This window comes from Pezoporus flaviventris, unplaced genomic scaffold, assembly GCF_033815535.1.
Source record: "Pezoporus flaviventris isolate CSIRO_AGI_PZ_B2104156 unplaced genomic scaffold, CSIRO_AGI_Pfla_v1 ptg000045l, whole genome shotgun sequence".
Lineage (NCBI taxonomy): Eukaryota > Metazoa > Chordata > Aves > Psittaciformes > Psittacidae > Pezoporus > Pezoporus flaviventris.
The window spans coordinates 19,466,857-19,494,121 of NW_026892593.1; the positions used below are offsets into that span (position 1 = coordinate 19,466,857).

The 27,265-nt window shown below is 37.4% G+C and overlaps 1 protein-coding gene across 11 annotated transcripts in view; it reads left to right on the forward strand.

Moving 5' to 3' along the window:
* Nucleotides 1-27,265, forward strand: part of CADPS2 (calcium dependent secretion activator 2) — a 308,797-nt gene that overhangs the window by 180,460 nt on the left and 101,072 nt on the right. For all 11 annotated transcript variants that reach the window (XM_061467595.1, XM_061467600.1, XM_061467599.1 and 8 more), the window contains exons 9-13: nucleotides 205-271; nucleotides 7,447-7,555; nucleotides 8,714-8,917; nucleotides 18,081-18,217; nucleotides 21,894-22,081. In XM_061467595.1, the coding sequence (XP_061323579.1) occupies nucleotides 205-271; nucleotides 7,447-7,555; nucleotides 8,714-8,917; nucleotides 18,081-18,217; nucleotides 21,894-22,081 (705 nt within the window). The remainder of the gene's footprint in view (nucleotides 1-204; nucleotides 272-7,446; nucleotides 7,556-8,713; nucleotides 8,918-18,080; nucleotides 18,218-21,893; nucleotides 22,082-27,265) is intronic.

Below are 27,265 nucleotides of genomic sequence, written 5' to 3' on the forward strand. Positions count from 1 at the left end.
GTTTCTGCTTTTTGTCATCTTTTGAGAGAAAATTAAAATATCTTTGCAGAGAGTAAATAAAAGAAAAAATCACTTCTTAGGTGTGACAACACTGAAGAAGCAGCTCAGTAGGTAGAGCAAATGAATACACTTCTTTCTATTGGGTCCTCCACATATCATGCTTCTTATTAATGCAAAAACATCCCTTTATTATTTCCTTTGCAGATATTTGTATGCTCTGGGACAGAAGGTTTGGAAGCGGTGGAAAAAACGCTACTTTGTTCTTGTTCAGGTTAGTAGTCTACCATGAAATTTCATTAAAAGATAGTCTTGGACTACAAATTTTCTTACATATGGTTACTGAAGCCATTAGTAAATCAGTATCTTCAGGCAACATATGCAGCACTTCTCCAAACTTCTTACAGCATAGATACATCCAGGGTATTTTTATTATTATTATTATTATTATTTACATATGTAGCAAACAGAAATGTTATTGAATTTCACATATGTATATAAATGAGTCCCTGCAATGAGCAGTGTTTCAACTGAAACTAGAAATTTCTGTATGCTTTGACCTTGAAACATTGCAATGACATCCCTCTAGCAGCATTCAATTTAAAATTTATATTTCACAAAGTGGATTGTATTTACTGTTTCATTTATGCTATCTCAAAAAAGATTTCCTGCCTTTAAAATCAAAGCAACAGTAGTTACTATTAAGAACTTTTTCATAAGTATTTTTTTGTTCTTCCTTGCAATATTAAATTGGGTAAAATTATGTAGCTGTTACAAAAGAACTAATGTAGCAGTTGCTCTTGGCCACAAAAATGTGCTGGGCTTATATTTCATGACTTTTTATACAAACTTAGAACTGTAAGTATTTCCGCATGCTGGTTAATGACATTAATAGAATAGGAGTAGTTTTTGACTGGTCAAAACTGAGAAACATTATATTTCTGAGTCTTTGGAAAAATTATTAATTTGGTATGTGTTTGTCTTTGGATTGAAGTTATAAATTTGATTTTCTGAGTCCGTTTAGAGAACACTATTCTTCTATGTCCTTTTTTTTTGTTGAAAGAAAACTGTTAAAAGTGTGAGTCTCAATAAATGTCATACAGAGGCTGAAGCCTGTTAAGGCTTTTTTAAACTCCTTTACAGAAAGCCTGATTCCTTTACCACTCTGTCAGTCACACTCACCTGGTCTCCTTGTACTCCTAAATGATGAAAGTTTCAAGGATGTAAAAAAAAAACAGTTAAGTTAAGAGCTGAGAGTATTTGCATGTTATTCTTGCTAAGCATGATGTCAATACAGTGTTCTCAATGCCTTCAGTGGGAATTGGCTTGCATATTGATAATCAGTATGGTTAGAAGGTTGAACAGGATCTTCTGGAAAGTCTACTGGATTAATTTCAGTTCTGATTTTGCCAAGGTCCTCTGTGACGAGATGAGGATTTTTTGTGACTTTATTAAGATCTGTGAAGTTTGGGAAGATCTCTATGTAAAATAGCTGTTAAGGCATAGGTGTGAAGGGAAAATAAAGTTACAGGGAAAAAAAAGTGAGGCTAGATACTGCCTTGTCCTTCATGCTGTTCTTTAGCACTCCTACTTTACATCCCCCTTTTACTAAAAGAAAGACCTTGATCTCTTCCTGTAAGCCATAGGTTTCATCTGAGTTTTAAAATGCACACCGAACAGACACAGTCTTTCTGTGCATGTGATATGGAGCCATCTGGGAGACCTGTTTATTCCAGCCAAGTTAATTTTAACTATCTTCTGCTTTCTATACTGAAATTGAAATGCTGGAGGATAATATTACAGGAATTCTCTAACTGTGATGGGATTTAGACATCTATTTCATTTTAAAGCAGACATCAATTCAATATGGCTATATGAAAAATACCATGTTAAATCAATATTTACTGTCCAGACAGCTCAGACTCATTTATATAGTCCAGCCGTGATACAAACACTGACAATAAGATGAAGTCAATATGTGTGAAATAACCATTCAGTAATGAATATTAGTCTCTAGTATTGGTACATTATTGACATATTGACAAGTCTTCCTCTATAGATTAGCTTTAGCTTACGTTAGTAAAATATTAAGGCCATGAAATTCAGTTCTGAGACAGAGGCTATCAATATGATTTACTTATGCTTTGGAAATTTAACTCAGGTGTGAAATTAGATGAATAATGTTGATTTTTCAGGAGTGTGATGTGAGTAGTGTGCACCTTCATTATTGCTACACGTTAGAAGTTGTTAGTGGTTTCTGAAAGAATAGCTTGATGTTATAGGAAGGTTACAGACTCCGGAAATTTTAACCTCTTTATTGTATTCCCTTTTCTTCCTTTTACAATCCAGTTACTTCTCTAAAAGGTTTTTCATTCCAAATAGGAAAAAGACAGGGACATAACATGTAAGGTAAAAAGCCTCAGCTGGACATGCTGTGTTCTACTTCTTATCTTCCTCCAGTAATCAGAATGCAGATCCACTTCTGTCATTTTAATTCAATCTGTTCTAATGTTTGAAAAGTCTGTCATTTATTTCATGGATAATTTTTTTCTAAACATGCAGTCACACTAATTTTTGCTGTTGAACTCCTGAAGAGGGCTGCCCAGTGGTGCCCTGTAGCAGGAACCACACAGTCAGCCTGCAGGTTTGCAGCAACAGTTCCTCCCAGCAGGTTAGGCAGGGTTTTTCTGCCCCATGGGGACATCCTCTAGTGACACTGCTTGTAAGTCATGTCCACATTTCTGTGCCTATCTGCCTGTCATGCATGCATAGGTTGTTGGTTTTTGAAAGCTAAGGCCCAGTTAGAATGAAACTTAGCTAGAGGTATTAAAGATAACAGGAAGGGATTCTACAAGTACCTAGCAAATAAAAAACAGAATAGGGAGAATGTAGGCCCCCTCAGGAAGCTCTCGGGAGAACTGGCTACACAGGATTTGGAGAAGGCTGAGGTTCTGAATGACTTCTTTGCCTCAGTCTTCACTGGCAAAGGCTCTGACCAAACCACCCAAGTCTTGGAAGGCACATGCAGGGACTGTGAGAATGAAGACCTTGCACCCACTGTAGGAGAGGATCTGGTTCGAGACCATCTTAAAAATCTGAATGTGCATGGGACCTGATGAGATCCATGAAGGAGCTGGTGAATGAAGTTGTGAAGCCGCTGGCCATCGTATTTGAGAAATCATGGCAGTCAGGTGAAGTTCCCAACAACTGGAAAAAGGGAAATATAACCCCCATGTTCAAGAAGGGGAAAATGGGTGACCCGGGGAATTACAGACCTGTCAGTCTCACCTCTGTGCCTGGCAAAATCTTGGAGTAGATTCTCCTGGAAGGCATGCTAAGGCACATGAAAATCAACAAGGTGCTTGGTGACAGCCAGCATGGCTTCACTAAGGGGAAATCCTGCCTGACTAATTTAGTGGCCTTCTATGATGGGGCTACAGAACTGATGGACAGGGGTAGAGCAGTTGATGTCATCTACCTGGACTTGTGTAAAGCGTTCGACACTGTCCCACACAACATCCTTGTCTCTAAATTGGAGAGACATCAATTTGATGGATGGACCACTGGTGGATAAAGAACTGGCTGGGTGGCCGCACACAATGAGTTGTGGTCAATGGCTCAATGTCCAGCTGGAGACCAGTAACGAGTGGTGTCCCTCAGGGATCGGTGTTGGGACTGATCTTGTTTAACATCTTTGTCGCTGACATGGACAGTGGGATTGAGTGCGCCCTCAGCAAGTCTGCCGATGACACCAAGCTGTGTGGTTCGGTTGATATGCTGGAGGGAAGGAATGCCATCCAGAGGGACCTTGACACGCTTGTGAGGTGGGCTGATGCCAACCTCATGAAGTTTAACCATGCCAAGTGCAAGGTCCTGCACCTGGGTTGGAGCAATCCCAGGCACAGCTACAGGTTGGGCAGAGAAGAGATTCAGAGCAGCCCTGCGGAGAAGGACTTGGGGGTGTTGGTTGATGAGAAAATGAACATGGGCCGGCAGTGTGCACTTGCAGCCCAGAAAGCCAACCGTATCCTGGGCTGCATCAAAAGGAGCATGACCAGCAGGTCGAAGGAGGTGATCCTGCCCTTCTACTCTGCTCTTGTGAGGCTTCACCTGGAGCACTGTGTGCAGTTCTGGTGTCCTCAACATAAAAAGGACATGGAAGTGTTGGAAGAAGTCCACAGGAGGGCCACAAGGATGATCATGGGGCTGGAGCACCTCCCATATGAAGACAGGCTGAGGAAGTTGGGTCTGTTGAGCCTGGAGAAGAGAAGGCTGCATGGAGACCTCATAGCAGCCTTCCAGTATCTGAAGGGGGCCTATAGGGATGCTGGAGAGGGACTCTTCATTAGGCACTGTAGTGACAGGACAAGGGGTAATGGGTTCAAACTTAAACAGGGGAAGTTTAGATTGGATATAAGGAGGAAATTCTTTCCTGTTAGGGTGGTGAGGCACTGGAATAGGTTGCCCAGGGAGGTTGTGAATGCTCCATCCCTGGCAGTGTTCAAGACCAGGTTGGATGAGGCCTTGGGTGATATGATTTAGCGTAAGGTGTCCCTGCCCACAGCAGGGGTGTTGGAACTAGATGACCTTAAGGTCCTTTCCAACCCTAAGTATTCTATGATTCTATGATTCTACTTTGTCACAAAATAGATAGAACAGCTGGTAGTCAGGTGTTTGGACCTCTGGAAATTCAGGTAAATGCAGTTGTAGGAAGGTTTACCTTTCTTCTATCAACAATTGCTGTTTAAGAAAGTGATTTGATTCCGGTTTTGTCTTAGAATATGGTGTACATAGTCCTGACTTTTGAGTACCCATCATTACATGAAGTATTGATGCTAATTTGCTGAATTCCCAGGAAAAACTGGCTACATCTCCACAGCTAACAGTACACTTAAATCCGGTCATAGATCTGTATTAAAAAGTGTAATTTGAGATTGTGCTGATGGTTCCCCCTATAATAATTGATACCATCCACCTATAACCATAAGGAAAAGGGTTAAATGGTTAAGGTTTCAAGTGTAAACAAACAAGGCAAGTTCTATACTTCTTTATTTTTTTGAGACTTTTTTCCCCAACAAAGTTTTCTGGAGTTTTTCTATGTGTGTCTTTGGTGGAGAGACTTTAAACTGTCTCGTTTTCAACCAAAAGATGAAGTGTAAGCCTGATTGTGACATGAGTTTTTTTTAATGAATTGTTCCTTTTAAATAAGAGAATACATTTGAAACACATTTGAAAAATTAGACTCAGTAGTGTTATAGATCTGATCTCTTGTCTTTTTATAGATGTGAGGTAAAAAATGAGCCCAGATCTTCCACAAGCTTATCTTTAAAAACATACAGTGGCTGAAGAAATATGAATGAAAAAAACGGGTATCCTAAGCATCCATAATTAGTGTCTGCAAGCTTCCTTTTTTATGGCTCAGTTTGTCTACACAGTGTTATATGGAGTTGTTGACATGAAAATGCAAGTGCTGTGGGTGATTGCCAGGTTATTTCATTCCACAAAGCAGAGTAATTTGAAAAATGTTTTTACTGCAGTGCCAGGTAGTAAAATTAAATCTGTAGGTTAAGTTTACAAGAGAGGGAGCTCTCATGAAATACAACACTAATTGCAGAGGATTTAGAGGTGTGCGACTAACCAACAGCACCCTCCATGCTTCATCATGGAGGCAAATACGGCTCTTGGGATATAAACAGGGAAATACCAAGCAGTAAGAGGTGATATTGCTGCTGAGCCTAGAGCAGAGGACATGACATAGGGACTGAGCCCTGGGTCAGAGCTCTAAGGGGACCACCAGCACTAATTGTCCCTGCCCAGCTCCTCCAGGGCCTCCCTACCCTCCCCACAGCCCAGGACCTCATTTCAGCCTCAGTGCCATCATCCTGAGCCCCCGTGATGCCATGGCAGGGCTGGTGTCCAGCTCCCCACAGCCCTTCCCTTCCCAGCCATGGGCCCCATCAGGCTGGGCCCGCCAGCAGTTCCACATCCCAGCCTGGCCTTGGCCTGCGCCCAGGGGAGTGTGCAGGGCCTGGGGCTAGGGCTGCCCTGGTGCCCCTGGCTGCCCTGCTCCTGGCTAGGCCCTGGCTGTGAGGGGTAACTTAAAATGTTTAAACCAAAATACAGTGATTTTCTAAACACATACTATAAATTAAATAAAAACTGAGCTCAGTCTACAAACAGTGAGGTGAAATTCTGTTTTGTGTGTCGTGCTGGAGGACAGGCTGGCTGGTTCTAACAGTCCCTTCTAGCCTGACATCTTGAATTTCTGAAAGTGATGGGCAAAGTTGTTTTCTGTGTTTGTTTTCATTCCTGTCAAAATTTCGCTTCAAAAAGGATCATTCCTGAAGTCGTAGGCAAAGTAATAAATGTAGGCAACAGCTGAGCAGTCAGCAACTGAAGTAGACAGTCCCATTGTCTATCAGACAAGCTCCTTGCCTATCCTTAGATACTTACATAATTTTATGGATCTGAGAAATGATGTTACAGTTCTAAACAAGTCAGTTGGCCAGGTATCCTACAGTCCTAGGAGATGAGAGTTTCAAAGGCCAAGTTTCAGGTATTCACAGATTCACAAGCTCTTCCTACTGGTCACCTTTTATACTGTTTCCAGCTCTTTATGTGTGACTGGGAACATCTGTTTTGTTTCAGTGATTGCTTTTCCTCTTCCAGCTGTTACATTCCTTTCTTTATCTTTCCAGTCACTTTTTCCTTAGCTCTCCTTATTGCTTCCTACTCTGTCCAGGGAGTCTTAAACCACATGGTGACAGATTCTCTTCTTATTGATTTATTATTTTTTAAGAATTGTACTTGATGAGAAGTAACTGGTGGTGTTCGTGCCAGCTGCAAGCTGCTTGGCCTACACAGTGTTGTATCCAGTGAGTCAAGCAACCGGGAGATGGACGTGAACACAGGTGCAAAAGATGCAGAAATCAGACCGTAAAATCAAAGTAAAGATTCTAGTACTTATTAGGATTGTGTCTTTGTCTTTAACTAGGATTGGCCAAATTAATTGTTCATCTTTCTAGCTGTATGATAATTGTGGTATTCCTGCAAAAAAAGTACTTTTATACATAAAAGTCCCTTTTTTTCCAGCCTTTGGAATACAGGACTTTATTCTCACACAGTAGACTGAGCAGTTTAGTCAGTACCACATTACCAAGTATTTTCCCTACCAGAACCTAATTTATTTCCTTTCAATTTTTTATAAAGCAACAGCCCAAAATTCCCAAAATTTCCTTTCAGAAAACTGCAGATAAATGTGTTTATGGCTTTTTTCCTCTTCCTTGTGACAGGAAAGGGAAAGAACACAAAGTTTTACACCATAAATATTTCTGGAGGAAAAAAAATGGTTTTTTTTTCTTCAGCTCTGAAAACTAATTTAAACAATGGTGCATGTCTTATGCAATTCTGGAATGGAATTCAACTATTAAGAAGTTCTTTCTTATTCAGGTTAGCCAATATACATTTGCAATGTGCAGTTACAGAGAAAAGAAATCTGAGCCTCAGGAGCTGATGCAACTCGAAGGATACACTGTGGATTATACAGCTCCTCACACAGGTACTTTTCATGATTTTGAAGTGTGACATGTTTATGTAAAACAGCTGATTCAGTTTGCTTATTTTGATCTAGCAGCAAAAAAAAAAAATCTAAAAAACAACGAGGTTCTTTGGCAATTGTTCCACTAGGATTTTCTGGTGTGAAAAATCATGCTTTTAGGAAGAAGGTTGTTGTAAGAAGAATGAACAATAAACTTACACTAAGTTTGCTTAAAACATTGTAAGATCAAATATGACACAAGGAAAAAGTATTAATTCTAGCCAGTCTTTCCCTTTTCTCTCTATTTTTTATGATAGAGCATGTGGCAGTGTACTGTGAGGTATATTAATAAATGATTCAGAAAAGGTTATTGATGACACTGCTTGCTAAAGACAAACATCTCAGAGTTACCAAAAATAAATTTGACAATGTCAGAAAATTTTGCACAATTTAGTATTAAAATGGCAGAGAGAAATCAAAGTTATACATGTAGAGAAAAATGATTCTACTCTACGTACGCAGTAGAGGCATGTGAATTTAAGAGACTTCCAAGACATTGAAGATTGATCTTTGGAAATGTTAGCTCAATGTTTACAATAATTGAGAAGGCAAGCAATGCAGAATGTGTTTTAAAAGTCAAAACAGTATCATAAAAAAAAACAAAAAACAGTGCAGTCATGCTGACTGTTGTGTGCTCTTCTGGTTATTGTGTGCTCTTCTGGTTATGCACTCTCAGAACAAAACACCGGAATGAGAAAAAGGGATCCAGGAAGGAGCAGCAAAGCTAATAAGAGGTATGGAGCTGCCTCTATTCAAGAAGAGATACAGTTGGCAGGGAGTTCCAGCTAAGAAAATGATGCCAAGAAGGAGGATATGTTATAGAAATGCAAAATAGCATATGACATGGAGAAGATAATAAGAAATAAATTGGAATTGAATTGGAAATAGAATTATAGAAATATTTTCTCCTGTATTTATTATACTGATTTGTTATTTCCAAGTATTATTATTTGATCCTTTTATAGCTCTGGATTTTATCATACTTCTGTGTCATAAACACCTATAAAATGTTTTAAACCATACATACACGAACACAGGGGAAAATCGATAATGTAATAAACATTAATGGTGATTAGAAGTAACTTGTATTTATTATTACCTTTCTATTTCCTGCTCCAGGTCTTCAGGGTGGTCGAATGTTTTTCAATGCTGTTAAAGAAGGCGATACTGTGATATTTGCCAGTGACGATGAGCAGGATCGAATACTCTGGGTTCAAGCCATGTACAGAGCCACAGGTCAATCATATAAGCCTATCCCTGCAAGTCAAGCTCAGAAGATGAATCCTAAAGGAGGAAACGTCAACACAGAAATATCCCCGCTTTGTAAGTTGGCTTTCTTTTTCTTTTGCAGCTTTGGTTTTGGTTTTAGTTGGTAAAATATGTAGCAGCTCCCTCAATGAAGTTTAATTAAGCATAACTCATTCACCATTCACTAGGGAAATGTGCCTAGCAGTTTGTTGTTAGCCAGAAGCTCTTTAGCTCAGATTATTATTACCAGTGAGGGAAATCCTGACTTGCAGGTCATTATTTTTATTATAATCCATGAAAATACAGCAATTAGCTTCATATTCATTACAGTTGACCCACATATTACCATGGAGACGGTGCTTGGTTTACGTTACAGTGGCTGGCTACTGAAAAATATAGTGTTGAATAGAAAAGTATTGATCTATTTTCAGACTTTTATAGATTTAGGCTTCCTTTATAATACACTGTATATATTAGTAATGTAAAAATTGCTATACAGACAGTACATTGTAAGCTGAAAGACCTAGATGGTGCTTGGTTTTTACACTCAGTATAATATTAAACTAGACATAAAACAATTTGCAAGAACAAAAAAAGGTGGTTTTCTCAACTTTATTTGAGGAAAATACTGTTTCAGAGGAAATCAAGGTAGATAGTATATATTAACCGTATCTTGAAAATTTCATAGGATCTCTTTGAAAGTATTCTGTCATGTAGATATCCTCACATAGGAAGCATATATGATTTGTTATTGATGTTCTGGAGGCTGAATGAGCTCTAATAATTCTTCTTCATTATCATGTATCTGTATATGTAGAGCGATAGAGGGGAGATACATGGTTTAGAATCTACTTCTTTTAATGTCTGATGTCTGTAATGGGTTGACCTAACACCATTCTCCTCCATCAGTCCTGCTGTCTTTCTCATGGCCTTCCATTCATCCTGTAATCTTTTACCAGTTTGCCATTAGAAGACAGTAAAATGTATTTGTTAAACTCAGTATTGGTTATCTAAAATCCTGACTGGAATATTCAAGAACATTGAAAAAAACATAGTTTAATCTCACAAAAGCATTGACATCTGTTGAATTTTTAATCTGAAACTATTTGGAAGGATGAAGTAACCATTCATCATGGGGCTGTTGAGGTAAGTATTTTGTAGAATGTTACACTGCAAAAGCAAAGGTGGGGTAATGGCCAAGAAGTGCTTCTGCTCACCTCCTCCCATTTACCTGGGTCTGAACTGAGTACTGGGTGTTCACTTTGTTCCCCTTCTAACGTTTTTATTTCGTGTGCAACAATTAGAAAGTACCAAGACGTGAGTGTAGTCAGTAGTAGACAAGGAATTGCTGCTTTTCTTGGACAAAGGATTTACATGGAAATGAAAGTAATCAGAAAACAGTGACCACAGTGCAGGGAAGGCTACAGAAAGAAAAAGATACAAAGTACAATTGCAAGTTTGGATGTACTGAAATTATGTTTTCCTAGATAAAATTATTGGTAGTGATAAAGAATTGAAAAATCACAATCAACATATCTTCATATTATCTTAGACAGTTATGGTGACTAAAGTTTTTAGGTGGAGAGTGTAGGAAAAACAAGCTTTATTTTAGAGACAGATCAAGGGAAGCTCAAAAGCCTCAAAATACCATGTATTTTTCTGTCATATCTATGTATCAAGTTTCACAAACTGATAGGACTAAACTGCATATTATTAAAAAATCCATGGCCAAATTATTACTTGCCTTTGTTTTTAATATGCTTTAATGGTCTATTTTGTAATTAAATTCTTAAAATTCTTTGTGCCAGAGGAACTTGTGAAATTTAATTTAATGTGAGATTTAGTCTTAAAAGAATCAATGTTTGACTTATTTCTGTAATACCTTCGTTCTACCTGAAGAAGGTATGAGGAAGATTTTATTATTCTGTCTTTTGTATTTGAGGTAGAAATAGGCATAGAATCATAGAAACATAAAATCAGCTAGGTTGGAAAAGACCTTTAAGATCATCAAGTCCAACGAAGAACACCACTAAATCATATCACTGAAGGCTTCATTTAATCAATCCATTTTTAAGAAACTGCAAGAAGTAGGGCTTATGGATATAACCTTAAATAACTTTATAAGACTCCTGCTTCATTTACACCTACTCTGCTGATTTTCTTGAGGATACGATTTTACTCCTAAGAAGAATCTATACCTGATGCTTTCTCAGATTTAAATGTGTTCAGTTTCCTAAGAAGTCAATTTTGTTTCCCCCTAGAAAAATGTTTGCATTAAGCTAAGAGTATTTTATTTTTTATCAAGGTATAAAAGCAAGTACTTGAGAGCTAATGTATAAAGTGAAATCCAATTTTTTTTTTCTTTATTATATGCATTTTTAGTATTAAGAAATGAAGTCATGACCATAGAATTTGTCAGCTACTTATGTATCTTATTTTTCAATTCATACTTTATGTAAGCATTTCCAGCCAATACAAGATCACATTGTTTCAGTTTTTAAAGGATACCATATGACATCCCCTCCACATACAGAAAGCAGAATACTAACTAGGGCTTTGCAAAACAAATGTTATTTAATAATAGTCAAGCCTTGAAAGACTGTTGCCATCTTTCTCATCCTCTAGGAAGATCAGCAATGCGACTCATTCATCAGGATGAACTATACAAAAAGATCTTTAAACTTGAAAAAATGTAAATATTTTTAAACTGCTGGATGTAGAAAAAAATCAAGTTAAGGAAACATGTTTCAACATTTTATATATTGTGTTTAGAAAATATCTTCTGTAATCCTGAAATTATCTTGATTTTAAAAGCAAGTGAAAGTTATCATTAAAGAAATGGAAACATCAAACTAAAATTAATATGCCACATACCTAGCTGTATTAAGGTTAATTCTTTGCTAGCAATAAATACTAACACTTCCACTTTCCATTGCCCTGTGGAAAAAATTCTACCTTCCAAACTTAATGTTTCATTATTAGCTGAAAATGAAAACTTGTCAAATGGAAGCATTTCATTAAATATTTAACATTTCTAATCAAGTGATATGTATGAATGACAATAAGTGATACTCTGTTTTCACAACCTCTTCTGTTTCCTATATTCAGAAGTCCAAAACTCTTTTTTTTTGTAAGATGTGGTCAAATCATTGCTGTTATCCATTAATTCCTTCTGTATAAAAGAAAGTAGTATAAAAGAAGGAGTAAGAGTCGCTTTTTGTATATCAAAGGTTGTATTTTTTGCAGTTATTGGTGCCTTGTACCACGTAATTCCTTGTACAAAAGAGAGCTTAAAATTACAGGAACAAAATCCAAGTACCTCAGAGCTGGATCAAAACAAACACATCAGGAACTCCTGAAAAGAAACTAGATGTGATTATAATGGGACAGCTAAGGTCTGACTGATCTCTATAGCAATTATGACAAATGCAGAAAATGGGAATGTTGCTCTTGCATGTGCACAGCTGCAGCACTCCAAAGGCCAACCTACAGATCTCTTAACTGCTCTGAATGTGCAGTCTCTTGTTGATGCTATATAGCAGTTTAGGATCATTCATTTAGGTCATTTAGTAGAAACTTGATATTCTGTACTACCAGTGAGGCTCATTTAAGTGTGGCAATGAAATCAAACTACTACTGCACCTGTTCAACTTCTAAAATATATACTAGAATATATACTAGAATACTAGCCAATTCCTTCATTTCTAAGTAAAACAACTTGGTACTGCATTTTTGTAGTATTGGATGGCTCCAAAGCAGAAGTGAAGAGAGTCTTATGTCAGCAGTGATCAAGAAAAAGAGACTGCTCTTCAGTTCCACTATTCTGAATAAGCATGCTGTAATGCAAAGGGCCAAGTATTTAAGGATACATGATAATAGAAAAGCCAGAAGTTTCCCAAGGACATGAATGTACCAATTAAAAATGGATTCATATGAGGCCCATAAAGGTACAGGAGGCGGACTCTTTCTTAATAAGGAATATATTAGGAGATCTATCCATACAGTTAGGAAGGCTGCTGAAGAGACAAACACTGTTAATAATTTGTTCGTAACAGAGGAATAACTGCAGCACATGAGGGGATTGTCATGTCATAATCAAGGAACACAAAACCAAATGTCATTCTGATCCTACACCACCATGAGTTCAGAGATGGTCTCTTTGTGAAAATATTTGCAGAGAAGAGAGGAGAGAGACAGATACTGGAAAACTGAGTTAGGGGAGGAATCATTTGATCTGAGATGTGTACTTTTCGTCATCTCCCTTTTGGAATGATGTCAGTATCAAAACAGCTCACAAAAGGAAAATAATTTGAGATTTTGCAGACACCAGTTGTCCTGGGTTCAGCAGTAGCAGTCATTTTTCTCTTCCTTAGTAGGAATTGTAACAGTTATTATAACTTATTATAATAGTTGTCACAAAAATGCTGTTTAGAGCCCATGTACAAAGTATCAAATCCTATTTATTGAGTAGCTAAGGGAGTCAAATACTTAGACCATACATTGGAATCACATCAGTCCAACAACAGCAAAGTTGAAGACATTTCCAAATGAAACATCCATCTGTATAAAAGAGCATCACAGAGGAAGCCTGTGTGGACATTTAAATCATCCAAGTGGATCAGACAATGTTGTGTAATCAAGAAGAAAGTACAGGCAATTACCCAAATGAAGAAATGCTTTGGGATTAGTCATAAAATATAGCATTAACATTTTCAGTCTATTTGGATATACCAACAATAATTGCTATAAAGTTTCTGTACTTATCATAATTTGATTATATGGGAATAAATTGTGAATTCATATTTCTTTTAAATGCTGTTTGAATCACTCAGTTTTTGAACTGACTACATCAGAGACTCTGTGAGTAAACCAGAATGTGGTTAAGGTCCTGATGTCATAATACATACGAGAAATACCACTGCTTATGGGCAGTGGTATTGCATGAGCAATGCCTTATCGTGGCATTGCTCAGTTTTGGAATAATTGGTAATGTTCTTGTAAAGCAGCTCTTTCACGATAGCCCTGGAGATGCTTGTATCTATATTTTCAGTTAATCAGATCTTTTAGAAACAAAGAGAAACTGATGATGTTTTGACATATTTTTGATGATATTTGACATAGTTTTCTCAGCAGCTTTGGCAGCTTTATAACTGTCATACACTTTGCCACAAGGAAGAGTGGAATAGCACCACCCTTCCTGCATGTTCTCTCCATGCTACTCAGAATCATGCAAAACCTAAATAGTATCCTCTTTAAATCTGTCCTTTGGCAAAATACTGGCAGTCCATCAGTGTGCTATCCCCAGCCTGATGGTTGGACTATATGGGCCAGCCACTTCCGCTGTTCTGCCACTTTCTCTTCACCTGTTACTTCATTGTCTGATATTTAAATGGTAAGGTTCTGGGGGCATAGATTGTCCCTTTGGCCTGTGCTTCTAAGCATGTAGCACTTCGGAGTCCTGGTCAATGATCAGGAGTCTGAATGTTCTAATGTAAGCTGTCACTATTCATATGGAGTGGCACTTGAAGGAATGGAATGCATGTCTTGCCACTGTCTTTTGCAAAGGGCATGTGCACCTTTACCCAACCAGTTCCAGCCCCTTCTGTATCAGGAGTCATAGTTCTTACCCTATTAATTCTTGTCTTTAAATTTTTTTAATCCCTCCAGTACTAGATTTCTAGTCTCTACCTACTCTTCTTTCCTACCTGCCTAAGTTAGTTTGAATTGCTTCCATGATGCTTAGGCTCCAGCAGGGATGTCACTGAGAGCCACAAAAGGGAGGAGGTCACCACTTTGTAAGGGTAGTTCCTGTAGTTCACTCTAGCATAGAATAAATGCTACAGAAAACATGCATTTGCTTCTAGGCTGGGACAGGGCAGAGATGATGCCTAGTTGATATGGTTATCATTAGGAACTGCATGAGCTTCTGCCATGAACATGGATCTCTCAGTAGCCTTAATTTACTCAACTCTACTGAGTCACTGAGCATTTGATGATGTTTATAGCCTTGCAGCTGGACTAAAATTGGAAGTTTCTTGCAAAGGAATATTCAGGATGCTATTCTGCCAAAATAAATAGATGCAAAAGGCATATTGAGGATGCTATTCTGCCAAAGTATCTTTGTCTCAAAGAACACCCAAACAAATTGCTAAAACTCCTGCAATACCTTTTGTAAGTTTTTACTATGGTTTTAAAATGAATATATGTGTCCTACATTGATTCAAAAATATAAAAGCTTTTGTCCAACAGTTCCCAAAAGATGAAATAAATCAAGTTTGAGTTAGAGGCAACTTGAAAACAAGAGAACAAATTCCATTAAGCGAAGAAAACTAGTTCTAAAAAAGCAGAAATATTACTGCTTCAGGGTTCTCCCCAAATATCTTCCGAATATTACCAAAGATTGAGAAACTGTAGAGAATAAAACGGAACTGTATTTATTCTTAACTCTCTATCACAATATATCACTCTTTATGTCTTTTGCATTTGCATGTAGTTTGAACAGGACATCTAAAACTCACTTATGTAGGAATTTGAAAAATACAATGACTAACAATTTTTAAAAGAGGTGTAAAATAATTTCTAAATCACAGTCATATAAAGTCTATGAATTCCTCTTAATCTTTGGTCAAGTTATTTAAAAAAAAGTCAATTTTGTTTCAAAAAGATTTACCAGTTAACTTACATGTATATTATAACATTAAAATAAATGCAACATATTACCCTAGATCTATTTTTCTATTATTTCCTACTTGCCTACAGCTGGCACAGGTAAGTTTTTAAGCGTTTTTCTGTTGCTAAAATATATTTGGTAACAGATCTTCTGTTACTATTTGACAATGTTATTTGTAGTGTTTGTTTCACTTAAAAAGATGGTCATCAGTCATGGATCTTTCTGTAGAATTAAATCTAGCAACTATTTATGTTTTTTAAATAAATTTTTTTGTTTATTTTGCCCAAATTATGTAATAGCAGATTCTGCTTTCACAAGCTGAATTGTATTCAGTAGGTCACCTTACACATTCTGATCATCTAGATGACATTATTAAAATGCTGAATCTGTTTCATTTGCATCCAGTCTCCTGATTTCAAAATACTTGTCAGTACTTACACAGATTTTTTTTTTAAAGGGGAATCTTTTATAGTTTTGTTGTTAACCAAAGAAAAAAATCAAGCCAGTTAATTTAACAAAGATTCAGCTGTGTATAATTTGTACATAAGACCAATGACAGAAAGAAATATTAGTCCTTTTTCTTTTCTGAACCTTTCTGTTTGTAAATAATGGCTAGACAAATCAGATATTTGTATAAGAAGGAAAGCTTACAAGAAATGTAGAACCCAACCACACATTAACCATATGAGGTTTGGAAAAATTTGTCTATGTGTGGATCATTTTGGAAACTATAGATAACTTCACATTGTAGTTTAGTACTTTCAGTAATGTGGTTGTGTTCATATCAGTTGTCTATCTTTGAATACGTGTGTTTAAATACATTTAAACTTCACTAATTAAGACAGCATTTCATATATGTCAAAAATATGAGCTGTCATTAATGATAGGCTAGTCTAATGCTTATGGAAATATTGTTCATCTGTGTAATCACATATGCTCCTGATCCTTAAACCATTAAAAATATATGCTGTTGTTTCTCTGAGATGATGGTCTCATACCTTACACCATCGATGGGTTGTCATACTGTTTATTTGCTACATCCACCTTGGTGAAATCTGTCACATGGATGTGACTCTTGCTTTGACAATGCAAAGCCAAGTGATATGAATTAGTTTCTGCATCTTTCCAGGATGTGATGCTGCAGATCCTTCAGCTTGAATTAAATAATTCTCCCATCTACAAATACAGCTGAAAGTTGGACTTGACATGGATCAATATGATCTGGGGCTAAATTTCTAAATGTGACTGATTATGTTAGCATCATGCCCACAGATCAATATTGAGTTTTGTTATGATCTTGACTCTATAATTGGGTTTAATCAATAAACTTTTGTCTCCTTTTCTTTAGAAATTTTAGGTTTGTACTATGCAGGTTTTCAAAATTGCATTTAGGATACGCTTGGATCCATACTTTTCTGGTAATGAATGTAAAAAGACGTAGGTTTGAATTTAAAGGAACAAAGAGCTAAGACCCTATTGAAAGGGGAAGTCAATTTTTAAGTTGATAGGACTGTTCACCCCAGTACAGTCTATAGAATCCAAGACAGCTAATGTGCTAATACATAACTAGTCCTTTTGGGCACTGTAAGGCTTTTTCTGTCCATACTTGCTAGATAATTCACATTGAGGACTTTGACAAAACATAGCATTAATGAAAGCAATCGCTAGAGATTCTCTTTTGATAAACCCGCGGGGTTTAAAGGCGTTGAAAGATGCAATCTGTGAAGAACAATAAATTTGGGCCTTTGATTGAAGTGCCATTTGGGATGGTATGTTTTCTCGATGTATTTACACAGAAATGCTGCTCCCTTTTTCACTACTCTTTGCTGGAAGGTTGAAGGAGCTTTTTGCCATTACTACATTAAGGTTCGTCTCATTAAAAGCTGAGTACAAAAAGAAGGCTGGAAATGACCTAGCTCAAGCCAGTGTGTTCATTTCTGCTCCAGTTTGCCATTTGAGAAGTAGGCTTCAAGCCATGATGAATATTTCTATGCATGGCACTTTGATCTGCAGTAAAGATGCTCTTTCTTATCTGAAGAAATGAATGCATAAACCTTTTCTGGTTTGGTTTGGTGTTTTGTTGCGGTTTTGGGTTGTTTTGTTTTTTTTTTTTGCAGTGGAGGGAGGAATATTTACTTATTTTTCTGAAATTAGAAAGCCATAAAGAAAACAGGAAATAATAGAACACTTTTTTTTTTGTACTCATAACAATGTTTTGTAAATTATAACATTTGAAGGTCGTGGTTTAAGAATTATTTTAATGTACTATGCTGTATTTTTCAGTAATCTTTCTAAATATGGTTTAATCTGTCAGTGGGTAGCAATCGTTTTTTTCAGTGTTACACTCCATAGATCCGTATGATAGAAAAATAGCTCAGTAATATTATTTTCAGATTAAAAACTAAGATTCTTTAATAAGTCACCTGTGTCTACTTATGTGACTTACATTATTTGAGATACTTTCAAGAAAGTTTGTATATTGAGACATATGCCATATGTGCTTGTGCTTGCAAATCTGCACACACACTCAAATGTATTGTTCTGCACGTTTTTCTTTTGTATGAACAGATGCAGACCGTGGCCAGAAACATGGCATGGATGAGTTTATTTCTGCTAATCCCTGCAAATTTGACCATGCTTCCCTCTTTAGACTGCTTCAGAGGCAGACCTTGGATCACAGATTGAACGACTCCTATTCTTGTTTGGTGAGTACTGTCTGGAAAATAGATATAAAGAAGTGAGAAATAGTTGTTACAAAGTAGTCCTTTCTTGCTAGTTCACTTGATAGCTGCAGTTGTAGTTGGAATAAAGGGTCCAATCGATTGGTTTCAAATTTGAAAATTATACACTTGCAAGCTGCTGCTGTGCCACTCAATAGAAAGCAAAGAGACCCAAACTGTCTGATTTTATCAGCTGAAATTTGTCATGTTCTATGTGGAGGCTTGAATAAAAACAGAAGGTTTCGATACTGGTAAGAGCTCCTGTGGTAGGATTTACTGACACCTATACAGACATTTTAAGGTACAAATGTAGTTGCCCCATGCCAGGCATTTTCACCTGTCTTGTCATTCTTCATTCCAGTGTGGTATGAAGAGGGAAAAGCACCAAAAGAAGTGAAGCAGAACCACAGGCAGTATAGCTATATGAACATACATGTATTATTTGAATTGCAAGTAACAAATGGGAGCAAAATTATTAAAAAAAAAAGAAAAAAGTAAAATTATCTCTGTATCAAAATAACTGGTTTTCATATTCAAAGACAGCTATAAAAGCTAAGATACTGGCATAACATGCTTCTTTATTTGTAGCTGCAGTTCAGTTTTCCTTTTCTACGTAACATTTTGTAGTCTGCGCTTTGTGGTCTGGGAGTTGAGGGTGGGCTCCTTCAAGTTTTGTTTTCAGTAGGGAAAACCAGCAACAATCTTGTGGAACTGTGTGAGATTATACACAGTTGTTAATCAGGTTTGTGTGGGTCAGACCTCACTTCCTGGGGCTTTATTTTTCACCTGATATCGTGTCTGAAATAGTGATCTCTCACTAAGGACCTAAAATGCCTCATAGCACATAAATTTTTCCACTTTGCTATCCAACAGTAAAAAAAAAAAAAGGATAACTTTTTTTATTAGTATTTTCCATTGATCTGACTAGTCATGTAATACAAAGATAATGATGGGAGGTTTAGGTTTGTTTGCAAGTATAAAAAAGGTGAAGAAAAATGACTATTTGATGACAGTTGCTTCCTTTTTAAAATACTACCAGATAAGTATGTATAGAAAAGTTAAAGGACTCATTTTCTGTCTCTGGCTTGCACACTGAATCAAAGAAGAGGCCCGAAGGTACATCTGTACAAAGTAATTGGCACTCAAAGAGAAAATGGTTAGCTTTCTAACAGTGCATTGGGGTCAAAATCTTTTTTATAATAATAATATAGTAAGACACTTAATATAACCTTGAAATCAGGAACTTTTAGAAGAGGTTAGGTGAAATAGACAGTGCTATAGCAACCATAAAGCAGGCACATTTCTTATTGTTCTTTTTAAAATTCAGCTTTTAATAAGTAGAATGGGTGATCATTTTTTGTTAAATTGCATATTTAACTAGATTTTTTAAATTAAAAAGTTGGAAATGTCAAGGTAGCAATAGAATACATGAACAAATAACTGTGATTTTTTTTTTCCTAAACAGCTCATTTCCTATAATTTTTAGAAACAATTCATCCCTTTATTTGAATAAATATAGGGCAACCACACATAGAACTTGTAAAAAGAAAAGTAGAAATGTCTAAGAATTAATACAAAACAAACACTGTTCTGTATTAAAATGCTATATGACCTAAATATCTTTAATGTTACATTCTTCTCAGTATTGTGGAGCTTCTTTTTTTTTGTTGGGTTGGTTTGGGGTTTTTTGTTTGTTTTTTGCAAGTATGCAATAAAAAAAATGCAGTTATCTAATACTCTGTGACATATAATTATTATGTGTTTTTGAAACTTATGCATAGTATAGTGTTGAACAAGGCCAAGGAAGGCTCATATTTATATGAAAATAGCTACACTAAAATAGATCCCTAACAGTGACTGAAGCTAAAGTAATGAGTAAATGAGTTAAAAATTTGTATTCTTGTCACAATTTTCTTCTATGAGAATATATATAAATTTTAATAATTCTTTCCTTTTATACAGCTAGACATTAACATGCAGCATTTTGTCATGTTTTCCATAAAAATGTAGAGACATAAGTGACAATGATGATTTATTAGAAGATTATTAGATTTATTTATTATTTATTTATTTATTAGATTGTTTATTTATTTATTAGATTAGATTATTATTAGAGTTATTTATTATACATCAAAATAACCACTGTTTATTGTATCTAGGGCTAGGATACATGTTGTTGCAGGAATTCAGTTAAAATACCTCCTCTTTCTTCTTTCAATAGAACATTTTGTAGCAAACACTGTGTAAACTGCATGAGCCATTGCACCATGACCAGATATTAGTTTAAAACACTGAGGACTTTTCTGGTGCTGTAATACAGCCAAGTGTTCTCTAGAAACAGCTGAAGCTCTTTAGAGGCAGTAGAAACATTGACTTAACAGAAATTAATCAGGATTAAATAAAGTTTTGAAATAACTTTAGGGTGATTTTTTGTTGCAAATAAAAGTTAAGAGTTGGGGAAGAATGCAAAATTTAAATTTCTCTTGCAAGTCTTTTAGAAAAGTTAAAACTGATGTGGATATATTTTTAAGGATCGTTTAATAGTATTTTTTCTCATATTTTGTATAAATGTTAAACAACTGAGCTTGCAGAAATATTCACAAGCAGTAGGAAATATTGTCTTCAGCTGCTAAACTGATGTTATAAATTCATGACTTGCAAAATGATTTTGCTTATCCAAGTTGTTTGTATATTTGAGTTCAAGTGTTCCTCATTCTCTCTTAAGCATTTTGCAGGGACGGTGAGAGGGAAATCTCGCCACAATTTAAAAAAAGCTTAGTTAGAACAGCTATGCAGTAGTTGTGGTTTCCCAAGGCTTATGTTTTTCTCCCTGCTGCTCTTTGGAAGCTCGCTGTGCTGGGTTTTTTGTCATACTGGGAGGAGAGGCAGTCAAGGCTCTTCTGGTTTATATTTCTACATCAAATATCAATTACTGTTTTTTTTGCACTATGGATTCACTCAAGAACTAGTTTTGTAGTGGAAAGTAGGATGTACTTTGTTCATGTCTGTGACATTATGCCATTCTGTCTCATCAGACTTTGCCCAAGCAAGCCCTCAGTATACCCCTGAATATATAATTATTATTCATGGTCAAATCATACTCATGTTACTCAGATGTTTTTTAGCAAACTGGTTAGCTTTCTGTCTCTTTACTAGTAGCTCTTTAAAGTGTATGCATGTTACATAAGAAACAGGGTAAATGGTCAAATTGTGGTTCTCTCACATTAAATTGGGAAAACTGACCACCCAGGAACTGTGTTTTAATGTCCATGGTAATGTTCCTCAGCATTACCCAAATGTTATCTTCTAGCTTACAATTAATTGCTTAAAAAATTAATTATTTTACAGTGTTAGTTTATTTTGTATCAGGTTTTGAATCTGTAGCAGACTTTGGATATATTGGTGTGGTTTTATAAACTTGTTTTCCATAATAGTGGTAACTCAGCACTGCAAAGCTTCCTGACATTTATTCTTTTTAGCAAGAGGGCTATTATTAGATCTAGCTTCCAGGGCCATCAGTATTAGTCAGATATAAATCATTCTAGAATAAAAAGTTTATGTAATGCATATAAAAATATATGCTTCTGTTCTTTGCTTGATTTAAAAGCTGTAAGTGGGAAAATCTCAAAATGTTGAGGGGCTTTTTGCCTTTCTCTTTCAGGGTTGGTTTAGCCCAGGTCAAGTCTTCGTGTTAGATGAATACTGTGCTCGCTACGGAGTGAGAGGCTGTCACCGCCATCTTTGCTATCTCAGTGAATTGATTGAACATTCAGAAAATGGTTCTGTCATTGATCCAACCTTGCTCCACTACAGTTTTGCATTTTGTGCTTCTCATGTTCATGGTAACAGGTAATTTAATGGTATATTTTTAAATTCATAGCTTTAGGAGCAAGCGAAAGTATTTGTAGACTCTTGCATTCACCAGGTAGGGAAGTTGCACACAACAGAAATAAGTCCATGAAAGTTTCTTCAGGGGTATTGGAGGTTTTATAGAGATTACTATTAAAACATAAAGAAAAAAATCTCCCTTCAGTTTGTACTGTCTTAATGCAGTGCATTTTCTTGGGCATTGTATTGACAGGCTGATTAAGGCTAAAGGATATCATCCTGTTAAAATTGCTCATCACCTTCTGATCAATGCCTAGCCCATCCCAAAACAAGTCCCCCAAGTTTACATACTGGGCATGACGTGCTGTGGTATGGAATACCCCTTTGGTTAGTTTAGCTCAGCTGCCTGGCTGTGCTCCCTCCCTGCTTCTTGTTCCCCTCCTCACTGGCAGGACATAAGACTGAAAAGTCCTTGATCAGGATAAGCACTGCTCAGCAACAACTAAAATATTGGTACATTTTCAGTCAGGTCCTTACCCAGTTTGAACCTCTCTTATTTCAGTGTAGTTATATCTGTTGCCTCTTGTCATCCCCTCAGTAGCAGCTGGGGACTGTCATTCAGACTCCTAGACATCACCTATCCTCCAGGCTGAACAAGCCCAGCTCCCTCGGCCTCTTCTCAAACAAGTGCTCTGGCCTCTGACTGTCATGGTGGCCATTCACTGAACTTGCTTCAGTTTAGGGCAGGCAATCTATCAAATTAAGGACAACACGCATTTATACCCTGCTGTACACACTTAACCTGTAGAAGAAGTATGTTTTAAAAAAATCAAAAATAACAGGAAAAAATGCGACAGATCTCCTCATCTCAAGTGATCCAATCCTGCTGCTAGAAGAAAATCTGCTCATAGTCCCAAAAAGTAATTACTGTGATGCTGTCAGTAAATCCCCAAAACTGAATCCTGGTAGGAATCAGGTTAGAGAGAGGTTTTCTTCCCAACATGTATGCTTAGGTTGCTTTGCAACCAGTCACAGAGGCAGTTTTAATTTCCTTAAGCCAGTCAAGAAGGGACAAACCTTAAAAGGGATATAGTTTCCTTCACAGGCTCTGACAAAGCCTCATCTATGAAAACCCCAGCTGAGTATTTGTGACCTGAGTGATTTGCGGGAGATTAACATTATGTAATTTGTCATAATAATATCCAAAATTAAAATGTTTTTGAATGTGCCTGAAATACTTTCAAGAATCTTAGCATTCATACTGGTAAGTTAGGAGATTTTCTGGCATTTACATGGTAACCTGTTCTCCATAAAAGCATGCTGCTTTTGTCAATTTCTGAAGAACCTGACACATTCATGTTTTCTATTGAGTCTAAGTCTTTGTTGTTTCTGGCCTTTTTATTACTGGTTTCAACTTAACAAGACAAATATACAGTGATAATTGCTCAAACTTATTTCAAGAATTCAAAAGAAAGGTAGATACATTTCTTTTTATTTCATAATTTAAGTGAAGGACAACAGTGCGTGCAGTGCATGAAAATATCTCAGGGAGCACATCATTTACACAGTCGTAAGCACTCTGTATTCTGTCTATTTCTTCTGTACAGATATTCTCTGAATAGCATTATGAGTGTTTTTGGAATAAAAGAAGTGTTGAACAGAGAGGGTCTGACTAGAGCTGATATATTGTAAAAAGGAAAAAAAAGGAAACATGAAGAAAGAAGAAAAGTAAGTCAAGGACAGAAGCAGACACACTCACTGAGGATGACAGACACACATACGCACATAATATATCCACTCATTCATCTGCTGCAGCACTAAGAAATAGTAAAGAGGAAAAAGGAATTTCACAGACAATGCATGACAGGCCAAAGTTCTAGGCTGATCCCTAGCATTATACATCTTAGTTTTATAAGTCATGCTGAGAGTTAGAAAGACCACAGAACAAAGAGCTTTGTACTCTGGGCATGAAGTATTTAATTTATATTTCACCTTTGCTTCACAGAGGGATCTTAGACCTTACACTAGCCTGAGAAAGATCATCAAAAATGATCTTGAAGTCAGGTGATGGAGAAACATGTGGAAATGCAGCTGTATCCATAGTTCAAATTTTCAGTTTCTTTTAGCATGAATTTTAGGGTAGCGGGCAATCTAGTGACACCCGTCAAATGATCAGATAAAGGTGTCACTCACCTTCATTTCTGAAAGTCTGGTGAGGAGAGACTCAGGCACAAATCAGAGCACATATAAAAAATATACCAGGGCCATACCAGCACATATGCTGAGCACACCAATGAGTACATCTGATTTGCTAAACAAAAGTGGTGAAGAAGCAGTCTCGTAAATGGACCCCAAATGTCCCTTAGTGATGGGCACTCTTTTAAGATACCAGGCATGGCTGTGGGACTGTGTGTACTGAATACTGCTCCCATTAAACATTACAAAAAAAGACTGAGTCAGTTTTGGCTCTTTCTACCCTTCTTATGTCTCCAGAACTCTTCCGTCAGATTTTTAACCTTCAGCTATCTCCTATGCTTTTTTGCTGCACCCTAGGATTACAGATAGGAACTCTGTTTCATGCTGCAGGCTGTAATGCTCTTGCAGGCTGTAACACAATAGCCATGGTTTTATTTCAAAACATCTGGAATAAACACATAGGAGTATAAATTGTTGTCCTAAAGCTTCAGGGATATTATGGAGCACAGAGATAGACCTGAACTGAGCAGCAGACCTTGCTACCTGATCTCAGGACCAGAGAACATTTCCCTTTCCTGAGATGAAGGTACAGGTAACAAGTTCTGACAAAGTTATCAAGCATACTGGTACTCAGTGTATGTCTTGCACAAATGTTGTTGGTTTGGGCACAGTAATGTTTCTGCAGGAGTGAACACAATGTCCTGAGTCCTAGAATTCAAGCTTCAATCATGTGTTTCCTTTCCTGCTAGGAAGAGCATTACAACTGGTCTAACTGCTTATGTTGAAAAGGTATTTCTGCTTTTGTGGATGACATTCTCAAGACATTCTCTTCCCAAATAGCTAAAAAAGCAAAATATTTTAATAAATGGTGACAGTAAATGGTAATAAATGCCTTGCTGTTTAAACAAAAACACATCCTTATTTTTGAATCAACTGATTACTTTTTCTCCAGTAAATAAAATCACCTTCCATTGGCTGTGCTTCTGGTGCTTTAAAATACCTTCTCTTTTGGTTCCTCTTCGCAATGTTTTTCTTCCAAAATGTTCCATGATATGGTCCCCATCAAAGTCATTAGTTCATGAGTGAGCTTCCTGCACTGCAATTATGCCTACACTTGTATATCTCTGGTGAAAGTGAACTGGGCAGAACAAGGAACTGTAGGATATTCCTGAATGATGACATTTCAGTCTAAACAGTCCAGGTGGGAGCTATTGTTTTCTTCCCCATCACGTTCACTTTTATCTACTTTTCATGCTGTGACTTCTATTCAGTCCCTCTTGTCTGAAATGGATGCGGGTGGGTATCACATGAAGTGCAAAGTGACTTCTTTCCACCTGCTGAGTACAGCCTGAATTGAAAAAAATCAGAATTCAAGCATATTCCCTGGTTATACCATTTTCTATTCAGAAAGAAAGCTGATTTATTGGAAGTTCATATATAGAATCACAGAATAGTTAGGGTTGGAAAGGACCTTAAGATCATCTAGTTCCAACCCCCCTGCCATGGGCAGGGACACCTCACACTAAACCATGTCACCCAAGACTCTGTCCAACCTTGCCTTGAACACTGCCACGGCTGGAGCATTCACAACTTCCCTGGGCAACCCACTCCAGTGCCTCACCACCCTCACAGGAAAGAACTTCCTCCTTATATACAACCTAAACTTCCCCTGTTTAAGTTTGAACCCATTACCCCCTGTCCTGTCACTATAGTCCCTAATGAAGAGTCCCTCGCTAGCATCCCTATAGGCCCTCTTCAGATACTGGAAGGCTGCTATGAGGTCTCCACGCAGCCTTCTTTTCTCCAGGCTGAACAGCCCCAACTTTCTCAACCTATCTTCATCCGGGAGGTGCTCCAGTGGGACAGTGTCAAGTGCTTTACACAAGTCCAGGTGGATGACATCAACTGCTCTACCCCTGTCCATCAGTTCTGTAGCCCCATCATAGAAGGCCACCAAATTGGTCAGGCAGGATTTCCCCTTAGTGAAGCCATGCTGGCTGTCACCAAGCACCTTGTTGTTTTTCATGTGCCTTAGCATGCCTTTCAGGAGAATCTACTCCAAGATTTTGCCAGGCACAGAGGTGAGACTGACTGGTCTGTAATTCCCTGGGTCATCCATTTTCCCCTTCTTGAAAATGGGGGTTATATTTCCCTTTTTCCAGTCATTGGGAACTTCACCTGACTGCCATGGTTTTTCAAATATGATGTACAGTGGCTTAGCAACTTCATTTGCCAGCGCCTTCAGGACCCGCGGATGGATCTCATCAGGTCCCATGGACTTGTGCACGTTCAGATTTTTAAGATGGTCTCAAACCAGTTCCTCTCCTACAGTGGGCCTAGGGTCTTCATTCTTACAGTCCCTGCATGTGCCTTCCAAGACTTGGGTGGTGTGGTCAGAGCCTTTGCAGTGAAGACCGAGCCAAAGAAGTCATTCAGAACCTCAGCCTTCTCCAAATCCTGTGTAGCCAGTTCTCCCGAGAGCTTCCTGAGGGGGCCTGCATTGTCCCTACTGTGTCTTTTATTCACTACATACCTATAAAATCCCTTTCTGTTATCCTTAACATCTCTAGCCAAGTTTAATTCTAACTGAGCCTTAGCTTTCCTAAATTGGTCCCTACCTTCCTGGACAACATCCCTGTATTCTTCGCAGGCCACCTGTCCTTGCTTCCACATTTTATAAGCCTGTTTTTTCCTTCGAATTTTCCCCATGTTGTGGTTTAAGCCCAGCCACGCAGCTGCTCTCTCACTCCCTGCCTTCTTCCTCCCGCTCCTGGAGGGATGGGGAGGAGAATCGAAGAATGTAATTCCCATGGGCTGAGATAAGAACAGTCCAGTAACTAAGGAAGAACACAAAACCACTGCTGCTACCACCAGTAATAATAATGATAAGGGAAATAACAAGGGAAGGGAATACAGCCACACACCACCTGCCAAACGATACCCAGCCCGACCCAAGCAGTGATCTAACCCTTCTGGGTAAGTGCCCCCAGTTTACATACTGGGCATGAC